We start from the raw sequence: 21,293 nt of genomic DNA, 5'->3' as shown, positions 1-21,293 counted from the left end.
GGGCCATAGATTTTAACTTGCCTAAACCTCAGTCAGATGAAGGATCAATGAGTCAAGCAGACTAGACTAACATATAACACATAACAAACAACCCCGCTGCCCTTGCACTCTGTCTGCTACTAGGGGATGGAGAGAGGGATGGCAGGTTAACAAGGGACATGCATTTTGGTCATTTTGCTAACAAGGGGGGCAGCAACCCCACTCACCCCCCCTCAAATCGCCTACTGAGCATGTATCTATTTCATATAGGTCTCATAAATTGCCCACCCTCAATTTCAAGTATATGTAGGCTAAACTGGTGCAAGATGATGGAAGGTGGAACAATAACAGGCAGGCTTGTCTGCACATAAACATCAGAAATTATACATTATTCCGCCTGCAGTTGTTTGGGTTTGGACAAATAACCCAGGAGAAGCACCTCCCGAAACTGTTTGTTGGGCCATGCTAAGGGCATGGCCCCTTCATGGCCTAAGGGTTGAATACATTGGGACTTTAACATTTTGAAGCATGCTCGCCTGGAGTACTAGCCACAATACTCAGACATCTCTGGTCCAGCCTGGGAACTGTTTTGAAATAAATGTACAATATACCTGTATGAAGCAAAACTGTAGGTAATGTTGCATTTCACTATTTAGTCAAACACATTTGTACAGGTTGCATCTCCATCACAATGTGATATATAATATTTAATGAGATACTAAACATTTCCGCAGTACTTGACCTGGATGTGATTAGATTGTTTTGAGATTTGAGATTTGACACAGGAACATCCATTTTCTGCTCTGATGCAAGATTGCAATGCACTTACTAGCATCTATGCTGGAAGAGAAGCTGTACTTAACAGTATCAGCTGGTTTCATACAGACAAACCAAATTTGGGATATATGTACAACTGAAGGCAAAACACTAGGTCCTCCTCAGGCCTGCTCTGTTCCTCATCATATAAAACATTACAGCCCTTTGGATGACACCGAACAGACTGCATTGAGTGACATTGGTGCTCTTGCTGTGCTCAGAGTTTGAACCAGCGTGCAGTGAAGGGAGGGGGTAAGTTCAGTTGTTACACACCAGCTTGCAGGGGGCAAAAATAAAATGACACAAAATGTTTCCAAAATTCATGAAATGTTTGTCTGATGGCTGAAGATGTTGACTGTTGCTGTTGACATCTCAATGGAGCTCAACAAGTTATTTCGAGCTATCATTGTAAATAATAACAAGGCTTGTTCCTGCACTGGTGGCATAGCTAGAAAGATATATGTTTAGGTTTTAAAATATAACATTTGCTGTGTGCTAGAGCTATTTTATCAACCAATGGTGAAACAATATGAAAACACCCGATTCAGTACATGTATTTAAAGTGAGACTGTAGTGTTTACTGAACAGCGGCCATCATGGCCAAATGTGGCAACTACAGGATGATGACATATTGAATTAGCCACCAGAAGTTAGGGGCCATACAAGACAAACCGTATGGAGCGTATAGAATTTTGAAAGGATGCATTCTATTGCTAACCTTGCACCGGATTCTCGTGATATCACAAAATTACCATCCATCCATCTTCGTCCACATATCCGGGGTCGGGTCAAAACATTACGCTTCAAGTAAAAGCGTTTGTGTCCAAACAGCACAGGACCGAACCAGTAGCGTCTGGAGAGGAGCTACTGGCAGGTACAGGGGTGTTTAGGTGTGTGTTACGGCCGCGACTGTTCATATAAAACATTAATGGCAGACGTTATAGACAGATGTTTTATCCAATCACCTGCTAGGTATTTTTTGAAAGGTATGTTTTCCCAACACTTACCATTGACGGCTTCTCAGATGTCTCTGTGTAACAAACCATCTGGCTCATCAGGTTATTCTTTTGCTTATAGATCCACCTTTTTTATTACATTATTTCTAAGTGTCAAAAGTCAAGATTAATCTGTTGCTTTGATGTTTAAGGTGTAGTCAATAGAGGGGAAACAACAAGGCCATTTGCTCATTAAAGAAACAGAACTGAAGTCTATAAAGTTGGGATCACAGTGTCACTTACACTTGATGCTGATTCAGAGTCCTTGGCGGCCTCTCTGCCCCTTGTAGTCCTTGGGATATATACACTATGCATTACAAAGCACTCCAAGATATTATTCTTTATTGTAGTGTGGCTTAACTGCAGTCAGTCCACTGCCTGTGTGCAGTCACCATGGAAGTAGATGCCCTATATTCCTGAGGGTATCAGCTGACAAGGTCACTGGGTTGATTGATGTTAGCCTCTATTGATGTTAGTCCTTCTCTGTGTACAGGTTCAACACCAATCTCCATTTCTGAGCTACTAGAGAAGAGTGTGCCTGTGGGGACAAAAGGCACCACCAACATACCCCACAGACTTCCTGCTCTGTCTTTGCCATAAATGTGGTGGTATTTGGGGCATGACATAAATCTGTGCCCCTCCCGAGAAAATGTTCTCACAACTCAAAATTCTACTTTAGTAGTACTCCCGGGACACGGACACCCATATCGTGGGTGAAAGTCTTGAGTTTCCCCTCAACTTCTTCCAGGACACAAACTCTGCTCCCCTCCTTAAAGCTATAGTGCATAGTTTCTGTTTAGTAATGACAATACCACTGTTGTTGCATCCACATGACACAAGCCGTCCGTAATCGCGCACAGGCCCTTACCCCTCCTCCACGCAGTTACCTGTATCCAAGGACACGGAGGAATAAAATAACATGATGGACTCTTTAGAAGAGGTCATTATCTTCACTTGAGTTTCTGTGTGCGAAAGTCACCGAACGACACCATGTTCTAAACATAGCCAAGCTGAGAAATTCATAGGGTGTTTTGTGGAGCCGATAGTCCTAATTAGCTTTGTATCAACTCATTTGGTAATGACTTGAGTGTAACGGACATTCATTAATATAAAAAAAAAGTTACGCACTAAAGCTTTAAAGGCCCTGTGTTTTAGGACACAAACATCCCAACCTCCTCCCTACAGCAGCAGTCAATGTTGTGCATGCAGTAATTAATACATGGACTACTTTTTTACAAACTACAGTGCATTACTTTATGTAGCTTTATGTACGAATTGTTCATGAGAACGGCCTGTGTAATCAGGCCAAAGCAGCAATAGACCACTGTAAGGCCTAGAACCTTGAGGATGAATGGGAGACATACTGGGCCACGTCTGTCCCTCTATCCAAACAAAACTGCCTGTATTAATATATCACAACCACTTCACTATTGTCTTGGCAACTATCATTATGAATTACACTCATATACAGAGGCTAAACAGGAATACAGTACAACATGCAGAATGAAATAATTATTATACTAAGCCTCTCCAACTCCCATCAAAAACAAGTGTAACAGTGTAAAAACAGGGACAAAGCCTTCACTTGCATTGTAAAAAAGTTCTTCAAGTGGAAGCATCAATGTTTTTCTGCCCAAGGACACTCAATCTCAAACCATGACAGAGCTGAGAAATATATTTTACAGCTGGATTTACATTTGTATTAGAAACATCCATCTTCACTTCATCAGTTTTTTTTTGGTAGGAGGACAAAATACTTAGATATTTTGATGTTTTCTTCTTCGACCAAGCATAACTACTATGTATATGTAATCAGGAATGGTAATAATGTTTTCTAACAAATATAACAACCAAGAGTAGAAGATGGGTCATGTGGCGATAATTGTCAGGGACCATGAAACAGTCACTGTCCTCCACGGATAAAAAATAAACTGCGAGTCAGACAACTGAGAGCAGATAACATGAACTTTCTCAGAAATGTTCTCCATTATTTGGGTGTAAATACAATGTACTGCTGGACGTAAAATGTAGAAAGATTCCCTGGGCTGATAAAGGTACCACGGTAGTATTTGTGCATCTCCGGGGTATGCCTTCACCTGAGCAGATACACTAGAAAAAGTGAGCAAACTGCCCTCAGTGCACAACCATAATGTAGCTATGTTATGATTACTATCCTAAATCAAACCAGTAGGACTGAGGTATGGTGTGAAGACATAGGTGTAACCTATTTTATGTCTACTTGTAACAGCTATTTCACATTTTGAACTTGTCTGTCATTTGTTGAATAACCTATTCTCATATGTTTTTGTCTGCAAGAGACTGATGGGAACAACAATCTTTTAAATTGGTCCAGTATTGAGACAGAAAGCTGTAACCAGCAGTCACGAACCGGGCTGCAATGTAACCCTATAGGGCAAATGCACATCCTCAATTTCCGTCCACTAAAAGTTCTGTTTTTTGCCGCTGACAGGCTCAGATTATTATTCTAAGTGTCTGACAACATTATGGAAAGGATCCCTTAAGCGATAGACCTATTGGTTACAGAGTTTCAGAGATCCTCTTTGTTTAACAAGAAACAGCTCTGAGATCATTATAGCTAAACCCACCAGACTCCATTTCAATAAACAATACTTTTAGCGTGTACATTGCCAGCATATTGTCACATGTAAATCAGTAAACTGTGTTTATTTCAACCACAACCACAACTAGAGTCGTGATTGTTGGAAAAGTGGAAAGACGAGCCAAAATGGTTTTTCATAGTTTTATTTTTTTGTCTGTCCACTTTGAATGAAGTATATTTTTTTCATGGATGTTTTTTAAAAAAGTATCTTACTTTTTAACCAAAAGCTCTATCTCTGTAGGGATCCTTTCCATAATGTTGTCAGACACTTAGAATATTAATCTGAGCCTGTCAGCGGCAAAAACAGCACAATTGTGGACAGAAATTGAAGGTGAGCAATTGCCCATTAACGTTACATTGCAGCTTGTTTCGCGGCTGCCGACTGAAGCAGTCTTCCTTAATACTGGACCAATTTCAATGCTATTTCATTTCATTGTTGTTCCCATCAGTCAGTTAGACACACAAACATAGGAAAACAGGGTCCAGGTTGAAAAAACCCAAAGTTCCCCTTTAAGTTTACAGTGCATTTCTTGAAATTTGCATCCCTCCTTAAGAGCTGTGGCAGGAGATGGCTTGTGGTTTTCTGCCTTCCTTCCACTCACAGACACGGTTGCTCTCATATGTTCACTGATTGTTGGAGCAGGTGTATCTTTGGTGTAACAACACAGAGCACCATAACCAGTGTTTTCTTGATGTATTAAAGCCCAGCCTTCACGTGGCTGCTTTTAGTTTCAAGTGTGAGCTTGCAGCATCCAGATGGTTGGGTAATTTCAGGTCAGAAAAAAAGGGACTGATCCAGATCCATGGGAAAGTATGATTGGAGACAGGTCTCCTCGTCTGTGCAAGAATATGCCTGTTTATTGTTTGATTAAAACCATGGCCTGATGCTTCTCTTCATCAATTAAGAGTTAATGAGATATCATAATGATTTATACAATCTGAATAATACTTAACGTTAATTATGATTGCATGAAAGTGAATGTCATCAAGTTGAACCATTATTTTGTGAAAATCATGTCAACTGTTTTCCCTACAATGTACAAGCTGCATCAAAAGAGAAATCTGAATGTGAATGTAAAGAAAGTCTTTCCTTGATGTGGTGTATTCTCTTTGTGATTCTGCATGAGGTATCTGATACAACTATACTTCATCAAATGTTTAATTACATGTCACCATGATCTAAAGCTCAGATGCAGACTCAGGGCGGCCATGCTAATTGTTCGCGTCACAGTGAGGGAAATTGATTTCATCATAAATCATGTTTTTTGATCATGCACAACAAAACAAAACATGCAAGAATTAAATCCCCCATGCCAAAACACGTATTTATGAACTTCAATATTCAAAAGGTAAATCATTTTTAATATGAAATAGCCAAGGAAGGAAACGCGTGATCGTTCCTCGGGAGTGTTTTAATCAAACCACCATCTTTTTCCTAAACTTAACGAGTCGTTTTGGTGCCTAAACTTGACTGTGACTTTTTCTGGCTAAACTCCACTACCACGGCCCCTGAAAGGACTGTCATCTGGCGGTGCCTGTAGCCTGTACTGGCGGTCAAACAACTGCCCCTGATACGACGGAGGCCCCCCCCCGGAGAATGGCACCCTGCTGACGGTGACAGCATCTTACCTTGAACGATGAGATGCACTTTTGTGGATTTTGGTTTCTTGTTTGTGAGGATTGAGCAGACGTAGGGCCCTTCGTCATGGACGTCAACGTTTTGGATCTCAATGCTGTACTCTGTGACTGCTGTGTTCTCCATCAGGATGACGCGAGGGTCCAGAGACCACTTCTCACTTCCTGCGAAGAGAATGGTGGTGCGATTGAGCCACGCCACTCGTGATACTTTGCTGTCCACATTGCATCTGGTAGGAAGAAAGACAGAAAATACAAAAACACGTTTGAAATTTTAGGCTTTTCGTCATAATACTTTGTCTGTGTTCGGCTCCATGAAAACTCAAAGAAAAACAGCTGGGCTCATTACAAAGTTAGACAGTTTTGTTACAGTAACTGTTTATGTGTGGAACAGAGGAAAAACGCTTTAAATTATTAAAGACTATACACTGTAAAATACCAATACCAATAAATCTGGTATCATTAAATCAATTTAATAACATACATTTGTCAGGTCAACGTCAATTGTCTGGCTGTCACTTAGAGTTTATAACCATGATTTAACCCTCCTGTTGTCCTCGGGTCAAATTTGACCCATTTTCAAAAACTTTCTATATCAGAAATGTGGGTCAATGATCAGTCCACTACGTTGAATTTGGGTGTTTTATTAAATGTTATGCCATTTGAAAAAATATTATAAAAGAACATTGAAAAAAGTGACAAAAGTGTTGGGAAAAATCTAGGGCTGTCAGCATTAACACGTTAATCGCGATGCGATTAAGGACTGAGCATAGAGGGTAAATTTTTTTTAATCGCATTAATCACATGCCGCCATTTATTAATTTATTTTACACTTCACTCGGCTTTGCGTCATGCCTAACAGGCTACTATTTTGACCCTTTGCAGCACTGTTACTTATCATCAAGCTGCCATAATCCCTCGTAACACATCCTACTTCTGCAGGCTGCAGGCATGATGGAGAAAGACAGCAGAAAACTTTTTATTTTCCAAAACTCCTGGACAGCTCATTAGACAAGTCGAAAGCCATATGCACATTGTGTAAAGCCAAATTAAAATATCACCGAAGCACGTCAAGCTTGAGCTACCACCTACGAGCTAATTAACGTGACTCAGTTTGATGCTAGCGGGCTCAGGCAAAGCAGTATTTTGGAGAGTGCTACTCGCCGACCTGTTGATGAAACCAAATCCAAAAAAATGACTACAGCTCTTGCGAAACGGGTGGCAACTAACTGCAGACCTGTCAGCATCGTAGAAGTCTCGGGTCTTAAAGACGTACTACGGTTGGCATGTTCTGACCCGTCTTATACACTGCCGTCGAGAGGGACAGTAGTTTCACGCACACACAGCCTGTATGACACAGAGAAAGCAGCTAAACTGGAACTGCTGCAAGGTGCTGCAAACGCTGTCTCATTAACCGGTGATCACTGGACGTCAGTGAGTAATCAAAATTATTTAGGAGTTACTGCACACTATATTGACTCTAGTTAGGATAGGGATTTTTAGTTTTTTAGTTAGGTACTTGGAGGAATTGTGCAATAATGACAGATTCACACATTTTTCTTTTGTTTACAGTGAATAAATAATAAACAAATACAAATCTTAAAGTCAAGTTCATAAAGTAACTTTTCTTTGCATTTGATTCCCAGTCAAGATCAACTGGTAAGAATTGCTTTCAATTGTTAATATGTACTTAAAAAGAAGTTCTGAAATGCAAAATAATAGAATTTTAATCAGGTGATAAAATATGCCATTAATCTTGATTAACTCTAGAAATTCAGCGATTAATAAAATGAATTAAAAAAATTAATCGTTTGACAGCCCTAGAAAAAACAACAAAAACATTGGAAAATGTGACCAAAACGTCGGGAAAAGATTCAGAAACATTGGGAAATGTGACAAAAGTGTTCATTTTAAATTTTGACCCAGAAAAACAAAAAGTTGATGCTCGAGGGGAAGACAACACAAGGAAACTGGTTGACCAGCTAATTGCTGCTACCTCATCAAAATGAATGTTAGCCTACTAGCATAGTTCACGCAGCATGCACTGTAAGTTGAGATTCTCTTAAAAACCTTTGTCATTTGTCTACAGTCTTTGTTTATAAATGTGTCATCAGTCCCATGGTCTTATTTCTGATCATCATAGAAACAGTGCAAAACATGATGAAGATAGCTATTTATTTCAAACACGTGTCAACACTGATCCTGCTCTGAAAATAGCTACTATTGGCCATAAGGGATCAGACTTAACATTGTTTATTCATAGAAAATCCATGTGATTACAATATGCAGATTTGATTTACTTGGATTAAACTAACATGCGTAAAAATCCAAAGTGATGGTGTACATTTATTACTATTAAATAAATACTTAAACTACTTCAACAAGTTGGACAAACTCAAAGGCTAAGTGCAATCACTGATTTTTTTTCGGCCACTTATTAGCAAAGAGTTGCTTATTTACAGAGCAAAATAATCATTATCATAAGGAGTTTTGTTTGTGTTCACCTAGGGCTGGTCAATATATCGATATAATATTGATATTGTGATATGAGACTAGATATCCTCTTAGATTTTGGATATCACAATATCGTAATATGACACAAGTGTTATCTTTTCCTGGTTGTAAAGGCTGCATTACAGTAAAGTGATGTACTTTTCTGAACTTACCAGACTGTTCTATTATTTGCCTTTACCCACGTAGTCATTATATCCACATTATTAATGATTATTTATCAAAAATCTCATTCTATAAATATTTTGTGAAAGAACCAGATATCTACAATATCGCCGCAATATCGACATCGATGTATTTGGTCAAAAATGTCGTGGTGTTTGATTTTCTCCATATTGCCCAGACCTATGTTCACCTGATAAATGTAAGTGCAATATTCAATTTCTTTTAGCTCTGTTTTTGGTCTCCACCATCTCCTGAGGGAAATATCTGTCTCTGTAGCTGCTAAATGCTCCACTATGTTCACCAGCTAGCCCTTAACTGTGTGTGTCTGCTGTTTGCTGCTGAACACCTAGAGTGCAGTGGGTTTTTAGAGCTTTTTCTCTGGAAAGCATTAAGCGTGAACCAAAACAGTAAAGTTGCAGCCTGACAGTTAAACAATGAGCTGCTACTAATTATAAAGCAACATAAATGCTGAGAGGAGTGGCAGATTCAGCTGTTAATTCTCTGTAGGCTTATCACTATAGAGCCCATTTACATTGTCTTTTAATACATTGTTATAATACAAATATTGATTATGGCTGCTTTAAGAAATGTAGTTGATTGCCAAGCTTTATTTTAAATATTAAACTTTAGACAAATGTACTGCCTTGAAATTATGAGTTTTATATTTATATATATATATATATATTTTATATTGTGTATTTCTACAGTGTACATGTAAACATTTCAGAAGCAAGTCATTTTATTTCAGTGGAAAACCCTACGAACATGGCTTATCAAACTAAGGTTATAGCATTATAAAAAAAAAAAACTCTTTAGACACATTCATCATTGACTGTACACATACGTCCTCCTTTAGATCATGTCAGTCAAGACATGAGGTCTCTTTCATTACGAGCACATGTTTTCACTGTAAGCGCTACACATAACTTAACACCAGAATGTGACAGGCAGTAGCAGTGAGCCAGCCAACACACATAATGTGCACACTGACATTTCCTTCAACCTCATAATCCCAAAAAGATTAAGAGGCGAACAGGTTAAAACATCCGTCCTGACATGCTCCTGTGCTTCATTTTTCATCCAAAGGACACACAACGACACATATGCACGCCTCAAACTCATCATACTCTTACACCTTCTACATTAGCCAAAAACGTTTGGATAAACATGAGAGAATGTTCACGGTTTCTACTATGATAAAGTTAAATGCTACCTTTCAGGTACAATTTGCACCGTATCGGCTACTCATTATCAGTGATGTTTTAGGTGGACCAAAATGGTAGGGCAACAACTATTTAGCAAAACCAGAAAATGTAAAATCCGACTGAGCACACACCTGTTCAACTTTCTGTTATACTGATCTATGTTTGAATTTTTACCATGTTGTCCTGCGGCTGTCATGTTTGGAAAGATGCTCTGTTCTTGACCAGATACCATCCTCCCAATGACACACATAGGAGGCTAAAAAGTTTGGAATTTTGCCTTTTTATTTTCTCAACAACCACTCCACATTATATCTGTCATTGGTTTTTTTTACCAGTGGTTTGGTTTATAACAATATCCTGCAGCTGGTGGGCACTGAGGTGTTTGCTCTCATGTTGTGCTGTAGACGATAATCCATGTTGTTCGTGGTGACCACATTACTATCTGCTTGAAAAGAAATACTAACTTCAGCCTACGAGCAAATGACAACATCAGCTAATTGTCAATCAAACTGCAGTGGTGCAACAGGCATTCAGCCTCACATGGCATCAAATGCGTGCCATCCTGTCCCATTGCCCAGGGCTTTGGGTATGCGTGTTGTTATTTCCCACACTGGAGCATGGGGCTATCCTCACATAGAAGCCTCTGGAGCCAAGTCCATTTAAAACACTACTTTAAAACTATCCAGCCACAGACCTGAATTTGTTTAATAATGATTAATAACAGCAGCTTTGCCCCACTTGCCTATAATGACCCATGGCCTCCACTCATTTTGTTCCAAACAATCCCTGTATTACCAATGCTAGACTTCTAGGGGAAGTGTGGAGCGCTTTTAGTGAATCAAATATTGATTTAATCCAGACTGACTAAAGTAACAAGTGTAGCCTGCTTACTTTTTCTATCAGATTTTTCACATTTGACTTCGGCCAAATACTGGGGTCTGAGTGCAGAACTATCACATCGTTAAGTTTAAAATATATTAAAAAAAAAAGATATGCCTTCAAAACTAATTGGGGGATTGTCCTGAAATTGACTGATTGATTTTTTTATAATAAAAAAAACAGCACTCACACACTTAAAACCATAGTGTGACGTACTTAATTAAAACACCAGCTAACAGAAAACTCTTTAACCAGGCAACATCCAAAATGTAGTTTAAACTGTTATACAGAATTAATGTTGATTAGCTCCAGCTGATGTAATCTGCCCACTGGTGATGTTTGGCATTTTAACCAGCAAAAGTGAGAGTCACTGCTGCCTGAACGCCACATTGCTTTTCACTAACAGTGTGAGGAGAGATAAAAGGTTCAATATGAAATTTGTAAGCGTTGGTGCTTAAAAGAAATCTGGATATTTAATCCAAAGAACAGTATGGGACCAGTTATCTACACCCACACCTATGCAGGAGTAGGAGTAGAGTTGGTGTGAACTAATATGTGTTTGTTGTCTGTTCTATTCCATTTTCTAAAAACTTTGAACAAAGCCTCTCTCATCGTGGTATCACACATTTGTATCATAAAGTGTAATACTGTTTTCTTTCCTGAAGATTTGATCTGTGTGAACCAACATTTAACTAATCCTCCTTTCCTTTGGAGCCTGTTTCTTATCTATCTCCTATCATGTCGTGTAAGTGAATGGAGTGCATTTTGGAAAATGTATATATCAGAATCAGCTTTATTGGCCAGGTTTGCGCAAACAAACAAGGAATTTGACTCCGGTTAATCTTTGCTCTCTAAGTACAACACTCACTTAACATATAAGAATAAAAAAACAGAAGGACGGTGAGAAATATATAAAAGAAATAATGTTATGTATACAGTATAACAATGCAATAGAATTTAGAACTTTACAAAAATATACAATAACAATTGACAATCTTGTGTTTCTCATTAAACATTTAGAGCAGGGGTCTTCAACGTTTTTTAAGCCAAGGACCCCTTATCTGAGAGAGGGACAGAGCAGGGACCCCCGACTACATATATTATAAAATGAAGTTGCATAATAAACTAAGCCTAAATTAAAAGCCTAAAGCCTTTAAGCATACCTTTTTAGTGCATAGAAAACTAAGCTACACAAATAATTGTTGGCATGATTTTATAAATCATGTTTGAATGTTAAACATACATGTGTCACAGTGAATCGTTAGTATGAACTGTATCTGTGGATGGTTACCTTAGTGACTACCTTACTTTTAGGCCGGTAAGCCTATCATCAATGTGTTTTTTTCACATAAAGGCTGATTTATATTTGATAATAATAGTTTGGATTCATGTGAGGACATTTTATTTTTGAAAAAAAACTTTCAAAGGTAGCAAAGGAACTCCCTTCATTCATTTTGCCAGATGATGGTCTAGTACCGAAAACATTTCCTACTATTACATTTATTTTTTTCCGTCACTGAGACTCTGGGTTGCCATTGGAATGCATTATTAAACAGCCTTAAAACCTTTTGTAAATTACTCAATTACTAATAGGAATTAATGTAAATATACAGTAGTATGAATATAGTCCAACAATAATGTATATGAAAGTCTTTGCAATAATAAAAGATCACTGTTGTGCTATTTGGGTGAGCTTATGATTTCCGTACAACTCATTTACCACATTAATACTTCTGATCTGATTCATTCAGCCGGGTTAATACATTCACATCAGAATTAGCTGTCTTAGTCCAAATACAAGTTACAATCTCTTTTTTTCTCTGCAGGGGAAAAGGAGAATATGAATGTAACATGAAATAAAACTAGGCTCAGAATGTACTGGGGTATTGACAGCATATGGAACAAGGATTTGGCAGAACATTTATCAATGTATCAGTGAAAGAATGAAAAGACATTTCTGCTTTGTGTGCCAGTTCTTTTTTTTTTCTTTCTTTTTTTTATTATAGGGTGTTATAAATTTGGCATGAGTTTGCACAAACTCTAACCAGTCTTTTAAATCCAAAATACCCTTAAGGTTTAAAGTTCTCATATTGTGCTTTTTGGCTTTTTCCGTTTCCTTTATTGTGTTATATATCTTTTTTGTGCACATAATAGGTTTACAAAGTGAAAAAGCCAAAAGTCCCCCCCAAAGGGACTTACCATCTCCAACAGAAAACACTGTTCACAAACTGCTCCAAACAGCTCTATTGTAGTCCAGCCTTTACTTCAGAGACAAACGTGGTCACTTTGGAACACACGTTATAATGCTCGCCTAGCTGCTAGCATGGCACGCCCTCATACTCTGCTTCTGACTGGCTAGTAGTCCTTACCTAGGTACTGTCAGGGCACGCCCTCATACTCTGCTTCTGACTGGCTAGTAGTCCTTACCTAGGTACTGTCAGGGCACGCCCTCATACTCTGCTTCTGACTGGCTAGTAGTCCTTACCTAGGTACTGTCAGGGCACGCCCTCATACTCTGCTTCTGACTGGCTAGTAGTCCTTACCTAGCTACTGAGCATGTGTGACTCCCAACAAAGATGTTACAGCAGTGAGATGTCTCACTCTGTAGCTAAAACAGAGAGCTCAACACACAGGGTGAAAAGAAGAGCTGCAGCAATGTGCAGTACAACAAAAATATTATGTTTTTTGAAAATTAAACCATGTAAATCTATTCTGATATAACCTCTGAATACAATTATTAACCTGAAAATGAGCATAATATGAGCGCTCATGGATGTGGGCAGGTGAATTCAGTGCAAGAAGCATCAGCGTCCAGTCGATGAGTCTGCAGCTCTCTGCACAAGTTATTATCATACCGACACACACACACACACACACACACACACGCACGCATGACACACAACGCACACACACACACACACACACACACACACACACACACACACACACTCACATCACACAGCATTCACAGTAAATTGAGCAAAACAAGAAATTTCAGGTTCACAGATCAACACGCCCTGGCATAAAGTAGTGTGTGCCGTCTGTGTGGTGCTGAATGCTGGGAAAAATGACAGTGTGAAGGGACTTTGAAGGAATAGGGCTGTAAATGGAAGAAGACTCACTACCAGAGTGACAGTACATGAGCTTCAGGGAACTTGTGAAAGGAGGATTCCAGGTGAATCAAACAGGAGATGTTATGAATCAGACAAATACCATACCGCTGAGGAGAAAAAAATAGCACACAACGCGATGTCAAGGTTGTATTAAGATACTGTAATTACCACATTCACCTATCACAGTATTTGGAAACTGATCAGGGAGGTGCTATATTACCATGTCATTTAAAATAATCTGAACTACCGGTCAATCCGCCTTCACATCAGAATGCTGTTTGTTGATTTCAGTGCGGGTACCGGCTTTGACAGTGCACTTGTTCCTGCTTCCAACGTTACATGATTGCTGGATATACCAAACTAACTTTTCTTCACTTTCCTGGAGCACTAGCAGATAGCATACAGGAACATCGCAACTGCTGTGTAAGTTTGCCTCTAACTTTCACCACTTATAGCTTATTACGTTAATACCGCCGTTTAAAAAAAGCAAAACATACGCCTATTACCAGGGTACCTGTACCTGTACAGCATCGGGGGGGAGGTTCAACAGCTTTGACTTTGACTGTTTTGCGTTACATGATTACTGGATAACGTTAATAACCAAACTTTTCTTCGCTTTCCCGGATCAACAGAGGATTGCTAACATGGACATCGCACGAGAGACGAGACAACGCCGCCGTCATTAAACTGTGGTGATATCATGCAATATCGTTGACGAATAAGACAACACTACAATGTTTTGTCTTTCTCTCTCTCTCTCTCTCTCTCTCTCTCTCTCTCTCTCTCTCTCTCTCTCTCTCTTTCTCTCTGTACACACACCACACACACACATACACACACACACACACACACACACACACAAAAAACCCAAACAGTCTGTAGCTAAATGTGAGATTGTCTCTGTAGGCTACTCGCTCCGGTTCTGGTGGTTGATGAACACAGATATGTGTTGATTAGCTCTCATAACGGTCGGGGTGGGTAGCACACCGCCATGAGTCCATGACGCTAATGTCTGATTGCTCCACATTGTCACTGTGATATTTTGTGATTAAATTCTGAATCTGCCAGGGTTCTCTATCAGGTAAATATAGTAGCACAATGTCTTCCTCTGATGTAGACGTAGCCTACACTGTAAGTCAGTAGTAGGGTCTACAGTGGAGTTGCATATTAAGTGGTTTGGGGTCCTTCTGTAAGTAATTTTGGGGTACAATTTGGTTTTGGAGAAACAAGCAATCGGCCCGTTCCAAACACTGTACTAGTCTTATAAAAGCTCAGAATACAGCTTACAGCTGAACTGAGTAGCATATTATTTACTGTCAATTTATGTATGTAATTTCTTGTAATATAGTAATTTATTTTGAGAATCTATATCAATGCTATATATTCATTTACACTGATACAATAAAATGTTTAAGATCGGAATATAAATCCATTTGATACAAGTCCTTTTTTGGGCAAGTTGTACGAGTGAAGACATACTGAACAATGAAAGAGCAGAATAATCTCTTTATGTGTGTGGGTGCACTGTATGCAGACACGTCTACAGTAGGTATGACATATACAAGAGAGTGATGCCAAGCACACACACACACACACACACACACACACACACACACACACACACACACAAACCAAACCAAACCAAGGCCCTTGTGCAGCATATTACTATATTATTTATGTCTATCTCCACTTTTCCACTAAGAAATATACAGGAACCAATTTTTCAGTCATTTGGGAGTCATTTGGGAGAGAAATGCTCCAGTAGCAAATCCTGGCAACAAGCAGATAAAAATGCGACGTTAATATTAAGGCTAGCACAACATACTTAAAAAGCCCTGCACACACTGACAAAGCTGAAAAAACACTCACTAAGTATTGCCTAGGTATATAAATGTATTAGGTCATAAAATATGAATATAAAAGGTTATCTCCCTCTCCTGCCATTTCTCTGCCAGGTTCTGCCGTGCTGCTGGTGGGTTTAGTTGAATGCATGACGAGCGGCTGCAGCCAGGTGAAGGTCCAACAGGAGGAAGCTTTCTATTCATTAGTCTTCCTCTATAGTTGCTCTGTGAAGACAGTGATGGACGTCTTAGAGTCCATGCTGTGTTTGTCCTGCTTCATGTTCATAATGGTCATAATGGCACATGTTCACAGCTGTCCAGTCCTCTCTGCTAGCTACTGAGTCACCCCTGTGGAGCTACCAGAGGTTTAAGTGCTCAAGGGCACCTTGTCAGGAGCTATTCTGGAAAGAAGAGCATTAGTAATCCTTTTTCTCTGGATAACTATCATTCCGAGAAGGTACAGGGATAAAACCCCTTCTCTTACAGTGTGTGTCTTTGACCTTTAGGGTCCTAAGGGGAAATTGGCCCACTTACCTGAAGTAGGGTTGGGTATCATTTTTATTTTTTTCTGATACAGTGGCCTAAACGGTGCCTAAACTGATATTAAAAAATCATCTGTGAAATTAAAGAACAGCTTGTTTATTGCTAAGGCCATATGGTCAAATGTAACTTATTGATTTAAAATGTATTAACAATAACTTATTGCTGTATATGAATATATCAATTGCTGTTAAACAACAAAAAGAAGAACCACTAGATGGCAGAAGGGTACTTAACAACAACATTGAGTGCACAATGACAACGCAACTGAACGCACCATGAAGTCCTGTGTGACCATGGTGTCTCAAAGGTCAGCTAGTCTCCTCTGTGTCTTTAGCTGCAGACTGTTGGAGGTCCCAGTGTTGGAATCCTTTCGAGTTAAGTTTAGACCGTTTAGCTGTCAGCATTTCAACCGTGTTTAAGCCAGTTTAGCTTAATAGTAGGCTAACGTGACCTGCTGCCACGTGTGGTGTTAACTGGCATCGCTTCTGTTGCCTGTGATGTCCATTTCTGAGCACCAGAGGGCAGAGCAGGAATTCAAGTGGCACCGAAATGAGACACCAAAATCTGCGTTGTCATTCGGTCCGGTAGATAGCGGTGGTTTAGGAACCGGGGCACCGGGTTTCGGTACCCAAAGCTAACCTAAACGGTATAACCTGAATAGGTATCTCTTTATCCAGATAGCTTTGGTGTGATTTGCCAAAGTTTGGGGATGTCTCCTGTCAACCCCAACAATGGAGCTCATTCTTGATGCTCACGAGCAACAAAAGTGCATCTAAAAAAACAGTAATGAACAGCATCGTAATAGTTCCACAAATTATAATATGGTTATGTTGCTTGTTTTTTTTCTGTGCAGAAATAGATAGTTTGTGGACACCGTTGTCAAAAAAACACAGTTCACTGCATTGTCTGTAGATCGCAGTGAGTAACCATGTGAAGACTTCTAAAAACAAGAAAGAAACATTGCTAACAGTGTTCCACTGTATTTAATGTCATTTCACTGGGGGTTCTGGATGGATAAACTGTTTATGCACTTTGGGCAAATAGACAAAGTGCCCTTTAAAAAAGCACATACAGAATCCTAAAGCACTTTACAGGCCTGGGTCTATTTAGTTCATTGTTTAGTTATGTGTATAAAACAAACATAGTCAGTGTCACATCCAGATATGTCTACAAGCTACAAGAGCAGCACTGTTCAACCAGATCGCCCTCACCCAGAAAACAGCTGTATAGGTAGATTGTGCAAGCAGCTTATAACGAACCATATTTACGTTTGTTGTCAGGCAGCGACCTCTTGTGGCTGTCGTAATTATCTCTCTAACGCCATCTACTGGGCACAGATAATAAAGAAAATGCTTCACAAAGCTGCAGTGGACATCACTGATGTTTGTGTCCCATGTGAAACCAAAAGTTCACGGCCACTTATTTGAAAGTAACCAACTTTATTTAGGACCTAAGTCCGTGACCTATTTAACCGTTGCATTGCCTTCCCGTCCGCCATGCAACTTTTCTTTCTGGGTCAAAATCTAAAAATAATTTGACGTGTTGGCCATCTTTTTTGACACTTGTTGTTTTACCCGATCTTTTTGTCCCTTTTTTTTGACGTTTTAGTTACTTTTCCCGAAGTTTTTGAAGGTTTTGCCTGATCATTTATTTTACTTGTGGAGAGCGTTGTATGGAACCATCCATGTTATTTATTTTGACAAATTGGATTGAAAGAAACCCAAATTTCTGATATAGAAACTTTTGGAAAAAAAAGGTCAAATTTGACCCGAGGATGACACAAGGGTTAGAGCCAATCCCTTCTCCTTTTTCTAACCCTAAGTACTAAGTATTTTAGTTGGCTGAACTTGACTTGTTCTTTCTCACAACGTTAACTATGTGTTTAAAACTGTGACTGTATATTAAATAGAACGGTCAAAGGATTGAAACTGCCACTGCGGTCAGGTGTTTAAAATGGCCATCATGCAGTCATTTCACAACTTTAAATAGAATGGTCATATATGATGTTGTTGGAGTCATCAGCAATCGTCCTAGTGCGTCATTTAGGTATGAGGTAATATTGTTCAATGGCATATGGTTCAACAGGGATACAGGGATACACAATCAATCATAGAAAAGGAAAAGATAGAATGTGTATGCTACATAGCAAGGGATTTAGTTATAATAATCACAATCCACTGAAGGTAACCTTTATCTATTAGCAGTGGAGTTGTAAAGGAAACAGCACAGAGTACCTTCATGTGATGTATTTAGTTCATCGTTTAGAAAGGATTTTCCCCAACTAAGACACCTTGCTGACAAGATGGCATAGGTCACAGACCTTAACATCAGACAGCAGACAGCTTTCAGATTGGCTGCACTTGTGAGCTCCTGCACTTGGGGAGAGGCCAACAACGGGTGAATTGTCAAAAACTCTCCTGCTGTAACACTTAGCAGACAGTCAGTATACTGTACTTTTCTCAATTGCACTTCATGCTAAAATGGTTTGTGCTTGGTGTTTGTCGTGATTACACTTCAAGTTGGGTTTCAAATGAAATTGTCCATCCTCTCTTTGGAGCGTAACTGCATCAGTGTGGCAAGATAAAGTTGATTAATGGACCATTTCAGCATTTTTCATGTACATTCCCGTCTGCAAAAATTATTTAACAATAGCTGATATTGTCTGCTGGGACTTGCAAAAATCCACTGTACAGGGGATTTCATGAAATGTGGGTGACTTTAAAATATCTTCTGAATTTGATGTATTGAGCAAAGCTCAACCAGATATAAGGCTCTAATCCAATGCCACAGATCCATTCATTTTCTAACTGTGGTTACAATGAATTATTATGCGTTATCATATATCCAGTTTGTATTCAAGGTCCTATCCATTTGTATTGCACACCACAATCTAAACCAGCCCCTAAGGGTACACTCATGTCCTCTCCTGTTTGCCGCTGTCCTCCTTAAAACTTTATTTGTTGGTTATATTTCATCAGATTCTATTGCACACTGACACAGCATGCAGCCTGAAAAGGTGTCCAAACACATTTACTCAAATGTGTTTGTACTCAGAATACAATTGGCAGCATTTACAGGTGGGTGTAAAATTTCACAGTAAAGGTCCTTGTTTTGTCAGGTTAAAAGTAGCAGTGACCGGTGTCAAATGGTGGTTTATATCTCAAACGGTCCAACACTGTTGTCACCAGCAATATAATGTTTTGCAAACCTGATTTTCGAAGCCAAACTTGAGGAGCATGCTCATCACAACAATGTAAGATTCAACTCGTGAGCTCTTGATTAATGCCAAAATCCCCAGGATGACAATCACATGAATCACATTCTGCTCCCCCAACAGGTACTGTGATTTCTAAACCTAGAATCTTTTTTTATTATGCGACATGCGGCACAGCATTAATATTTCAGGTGACAGACACAAAATCAGTGTGTACGCAAGAAGCAGATGATTTCTCAGCAACAGTGGACAAATAATGAAATAATACATGTCTACAGTTTATGCCACATGCTCCTATACGGACTGTGTACTAAAAAAGACATTGAATCAGATACATCTGTGAGTCAGCTCCCCCCTCATGGGCCTACATGTGTAGTTTTATCTCAGACTCTCTATATAGCAAATGGCTAAAAATACTCAATGGGGCTGCTATGGTATTTGGCACTCATGGCCCTTGCAGACCTAAAAAGTAGTCCCAAGAAAGTGCAATGCATTGCTTTGTGACGTATTGTGTGTTTGTGAGATATGAGGATTAAATAGACCATTTCACTCTGCAGTGTTAAAAATGATGCAAAGAGCCAACAACAGCCTAACATAAAGTGAATGTAGTCCATAATCATCATCCCGCTACACTGGCCAAAATGTCAGCACCTGTGAAAAGTTCCATTTACCACGAATATACGCCAAGTCCCAAATTTGCATATCTTTAGTATTCTCTGGAAAGCAGTTTGGAAAATGTGTCTAAGAAAAAGAAAAGGTTACGACACGGCGAGCTCTCGCCCCGCAGAGTCCCTGGGACAGAACGGGTGACAAAGGATTCATATTAAAGACAGATTATTGTTTTCTCAACACACAATGCCTAGCCTTCAATGGACCACACTGGATGAATAGCATAACTCATACTGTCATTTCCTACTGCCACTGCAGGGTCAGAGGAGACAGCCGTATGGGAATCCACTTCTATCACAGTGCTCCATCAAATTCGAGACGTGAATCAGAAAAAGTGGAGAAATACTCCCCAAAGGACACACAAGTGTGACAGACATTTTAAGTACAGAATATGTTACTGAGCTACTGTTGACCTAGAAGCTTTATTCGCAGCTAATTCTTTTTTTAGGTAAGTAAAGCTTTATTTTTTTAAACACAATTATAAAAGTGCTTCACACGGACGCACAAAATATAAATGAATAAATAAATGAGTAAATACAAACTTAAAAAGTCAATTACAATATCCAGCACAATGAGAGAAAACCCAAAACCAAAACACAAGACAGAGATGGACATCTATTAAAACTATTAAATTAAACAAAAACTGGATTTGTCAGCTAAACATAAGTCTTCAATTATATTTAGAAACAGTAGATAGTTTATATACGAGTAAATTCTATTTTTACATACCACGAGATAATTTGACCTACAGAGGTGTGTAAAAGTTAGAAAATGATTTCCTTTACATCAAGGCCACAAACGCTGCTAGCAGTGTCTGTTAAACTACTCAAATAAAGTCTGAGCCATTGTTCTAAATCAGTGAACAAAGTACATGAAACTGATGAACTTGTGCTTCATGCTACATTCGAGGTAAATCTTTTCCCCCCTGTTCACATGCAGTTACACTGCAGTAGTGCTTTGTATTAAGTGATCAGGACGATCATGCTTGATTTATGTAACATTTTAACATGACCACAGTCTTTTCAAACTTTTTCTCATAGTTACTGTAGCGTATTATATCCTAATCATGGGTCAGTTGCTGTTGGCAGATATTGTAGGTGTAAATAAA

General features: G+C 39.1%; 1 protein-coding gene across 1 annotated transcript in view; it reads right to left on the bottom strand.

Annotated features, from left to right (window-relative positions):
* Positions 1-21,293, bottom strand: part of opcml (opioid binding protein/cell adhesion molecule-like) — a 206,163-nt gene that overhangs the window by 95,039 nt on the left and 89,831 nt on the right. Inside the window, exon 2 of the mRNA XM_078266315.1 lies at positions 6,040-6,275. Coding sequence (XP_078122441.1) covers positions 6,040-6,275 — 236 coding nt within the window. The remainder of the gene's footprint in view (positions 1-6,039; positions 6,276-21,293) is intronic.

The sequence above is a fragment of the Sander vitreus genome, chromosome 13 (assembly GCF_031162955.1).
Source record: "Sander vitreus isolate 19-12246 chromosome 13, sanVit1, whole genome shotgun sequence".
NCBI classification, from domain to species: domain Eukaryota; kingdom Metazoa; phylum Chordata; class Actinopteri; order Perciformes; family Percidae; genus Sander; species Sander vitreus.
Note: the sequence above shows the minus strand (reverse complement) of the source record. Positions and strands in the feature narration are given on the sequence as shown.